The 2,602-nt window shown below is 34.9% G+C and overlaps 1 protein-coding gene across 1 annotated transcript in view; it reads left to right on the plus strand.

Annotated features, from left to right (window-relative positions):
* BTAF1 (BTAF1 RNA polymerase II, B-TFIID transcription factor-associated, 170kDa) overlaps positions 1–2,602 on the plus strand; it is a 106,183-nt gene that overhangs the window by 34,396 nt on the left and 69,185 nt on the right. The window contains exon 5 of the mRNA XM_012659664.1: positions 2,080–2,243. Within this exon, the coding sequence (XP_012515118.1) occupies positions 2,080–2,243 (164 nt within the window). The remainder of the gene's footprint in view (positions 1–2,079; positions 2,244–2,602) is intronic.

The following is a 2,602-nucleotide window of genomic DNA, read 5'->3' on the forward strand; positions in this document are numbered from 1 at the left end:
AGTCTTCAATGTCCATTACACTTTATGACCATATATACCTCTCTTTTAGCTCCCACTTATAAGTGAGAATATGTGGTATTTGTTTTTCCATTCCTGAGATACTTCACTTGGGATAATGATCTCCAATTTCATCCAAGTTGCTGCAAAAGACATTATTTCATTCCTTCTTATGGCTGGGTGGTACTCTATAGTATATATGTATATATATATACCACATTTTCTTTATCCACTCATCAGTTGATGGACACTTAGGTTGATTCTATGTCTTTGCAATTGTGAATTGTGCTGCCATAAACATTTGGGTGCAGGTGTCTTTTTCATAAAATGACTTCTTTTTCTTTGGGTAGATACCAGTAGTGGGATTGCGGGATTGAGTGGTAGGTCTACTTTTAGTTCTTTAAGGAATTTCCATACTTTTTTCCATTGATGTCGTGTAGTTTACATTCCCACCAGCAGTGCATAAGCGTTCCCTCTTCACTACATCCGTGCCAGCGTCTATTGTTTTTTGACTTTTTAGCAATGGCCATTCTGACAGGGGTAAGGTGGTATCTCATTGTGGTTTTAATTTGCATTTCCCTGATGATTAGTGATGCTGAGCATTTTTTCATATGTTGGCCATTTGTCTATCTTCTTTTGAAAAAAATCTGTTCATGTCTTTTGCCACTTTTTGATGGGATTATTTGTTTTTTTCTTGCTAATTTGTTTGAGCTCTTTGTAGATTCTGGATGTTAGCCCTCCCTTTGTCTGATGTGTAGTATGCAAATATTTTCACCCTTTTGTAGGTTGTCTGTTTATTGTTCATTTATTTCCTTTGCTGTGCGGAAAGTTTTTAGTTTAATTAAGTCCTATTTATTTATTTTTTTGTAGCTGTCTTTGCTTTTGGGGTCTTAGTCATAAATTCTTTGCCTAGGCCAATGTCCAGAGGAGTTTTTCCTATGTTTTCTTCTAGACTTCTTATGGTTTCAGGTCTTACATTAAATCTTTAATCCGTCTCGAGTTAATTTTTGTATATGATGGAGAGATAGGAATCCAGTTTCATTCTTCTGCACGTAGCTATCCAGTTTTCCCAACACCATTTATGGAATAGGGTGTCCTTTCCTCGGTGTATGTTTTTGTCTGCTTTGTTGAAAATCAGTTGGTTGTAGCCATATGACTTTATTTCTGGATTCTCTGTTCTGTTGCTTTGATCTGTGTGTTTACCTTTATACCAGTACCATGCTGCTTTGGTTACTATAGCCTTGTAGTATAATTTGAAGTCAGATAGTGTGATGCTTCCAGATTTGTTCTTTTTGCTTAGGCTTGCTTTGGCTATTCAGGCTCTTTTTTGGTTCCATATGAAGTTTAGGATTGTTTTTTCTTGATCTATGAAAAATGATGTTGGTACTTTGATGGGAATTGCATTGACTCTATACATCACTTTGGGCAGTATGGACATTTTAACAATGTTGATTCTTCAAGATTGGTTTGGCTATTCTGGGTCTGTTGCATTTCCATATGAATTTTAGAATCAGTTTGTCAATGTCTGCAAAAAAAAGTGCCAGCTAGGATTTTGATAGCAGTTGGGTTGAATCTGTATATCAACTTGGGAAATAGCAGTGTCTTAACAATATTTAATCTTATGATATGTGAATATAGAATGTCTCTTCATTTATTTAGATCTTTAATTTTTTCCTCAATATTTTATATAGTTTTAACAGTACAAGTTTTAAGTTTTTTTTTTGTTACTATTGTAAATTAAACTGTTTTCTTAATTTCATATTTGAGTTTTTGTTTCTTTAAATCTTTTTTTTCCCTCTTTGTTCTTTAGATTGAGTACTTTGTACTGCTCTGGGAATACATGGAGGAATTGCAGTAAAATCTCCTAGAATATTTTGTTAGCTAGAACACTAATTTCGAATCATAATTAGGTAATAGAGTTTATGGAATGATCAGAGATTACTGTGAGTGTGGCTTGTTTTATTGGTGGCAGAAGAGGTGTTTTAGAAGTTCTTTCTTTTTTGTTTTAATGGAGTCTGATCTGCTTATATTAGAAAACTTCCTAACTGATTTGGAGGAAATGTATTTCTTTTCTGTTTAAAGGTGAAGTGGATCCTAAAGAGAGGATAGCACGCCAACGAAAACTATTACAGAAGAAACTTGGCCTTAATATGGGAGAAGCAATTGGAATGAGTACTGAAGAACTCTTCAATGATGAAGATTTGGATTATACCCCAACTTCAGCAGCCCTTGTAAACAAACAACCTGTAGGTAAAACGTTTGGTTGTTTGATTGCAAGTAATAAATACAAAGGGTTTGCTTTACTTTGCTTATGTAATTGTAATTTTTTAAAAATGCTGTGCTTATTTCTGCTCATTGCCGCTTAGTGCCACCAAAATTTTGTGTCTTTTAAACTGGATTTTTGGTGACAGATTCTACAGAGACAGAGGCTCAGCCTACTTACTAGACACTGGACAGTTAGATAAAAGATGTAGTGAACTTTATTTCCCCCTTTTCTTTTTTTAAGAGACATAGTCTCACTTTATCACCCAGTCTGGTGTGCAGTGGCCTGATCATATCTCACTGTAACCTCAAACTTCTGGGCTCAAACAGTCCTCCTACCTCA

Source organism: Propithecus coquereli, unplaced genomic scaffold (genome assembly GCF_000956105.1).
Source record: "Propithecus coquereli isolate 6110/MARCELLA unplaced genomic scaffold, Pcoq_1.0 Scaffold63, whole genome shotgun sequence".
Lineage (NCBI taxonomy): Eukaryota > Metazoa > Chordata > Mammalia > Primates > Indriidae > Propithecus > Propithecus coquereli.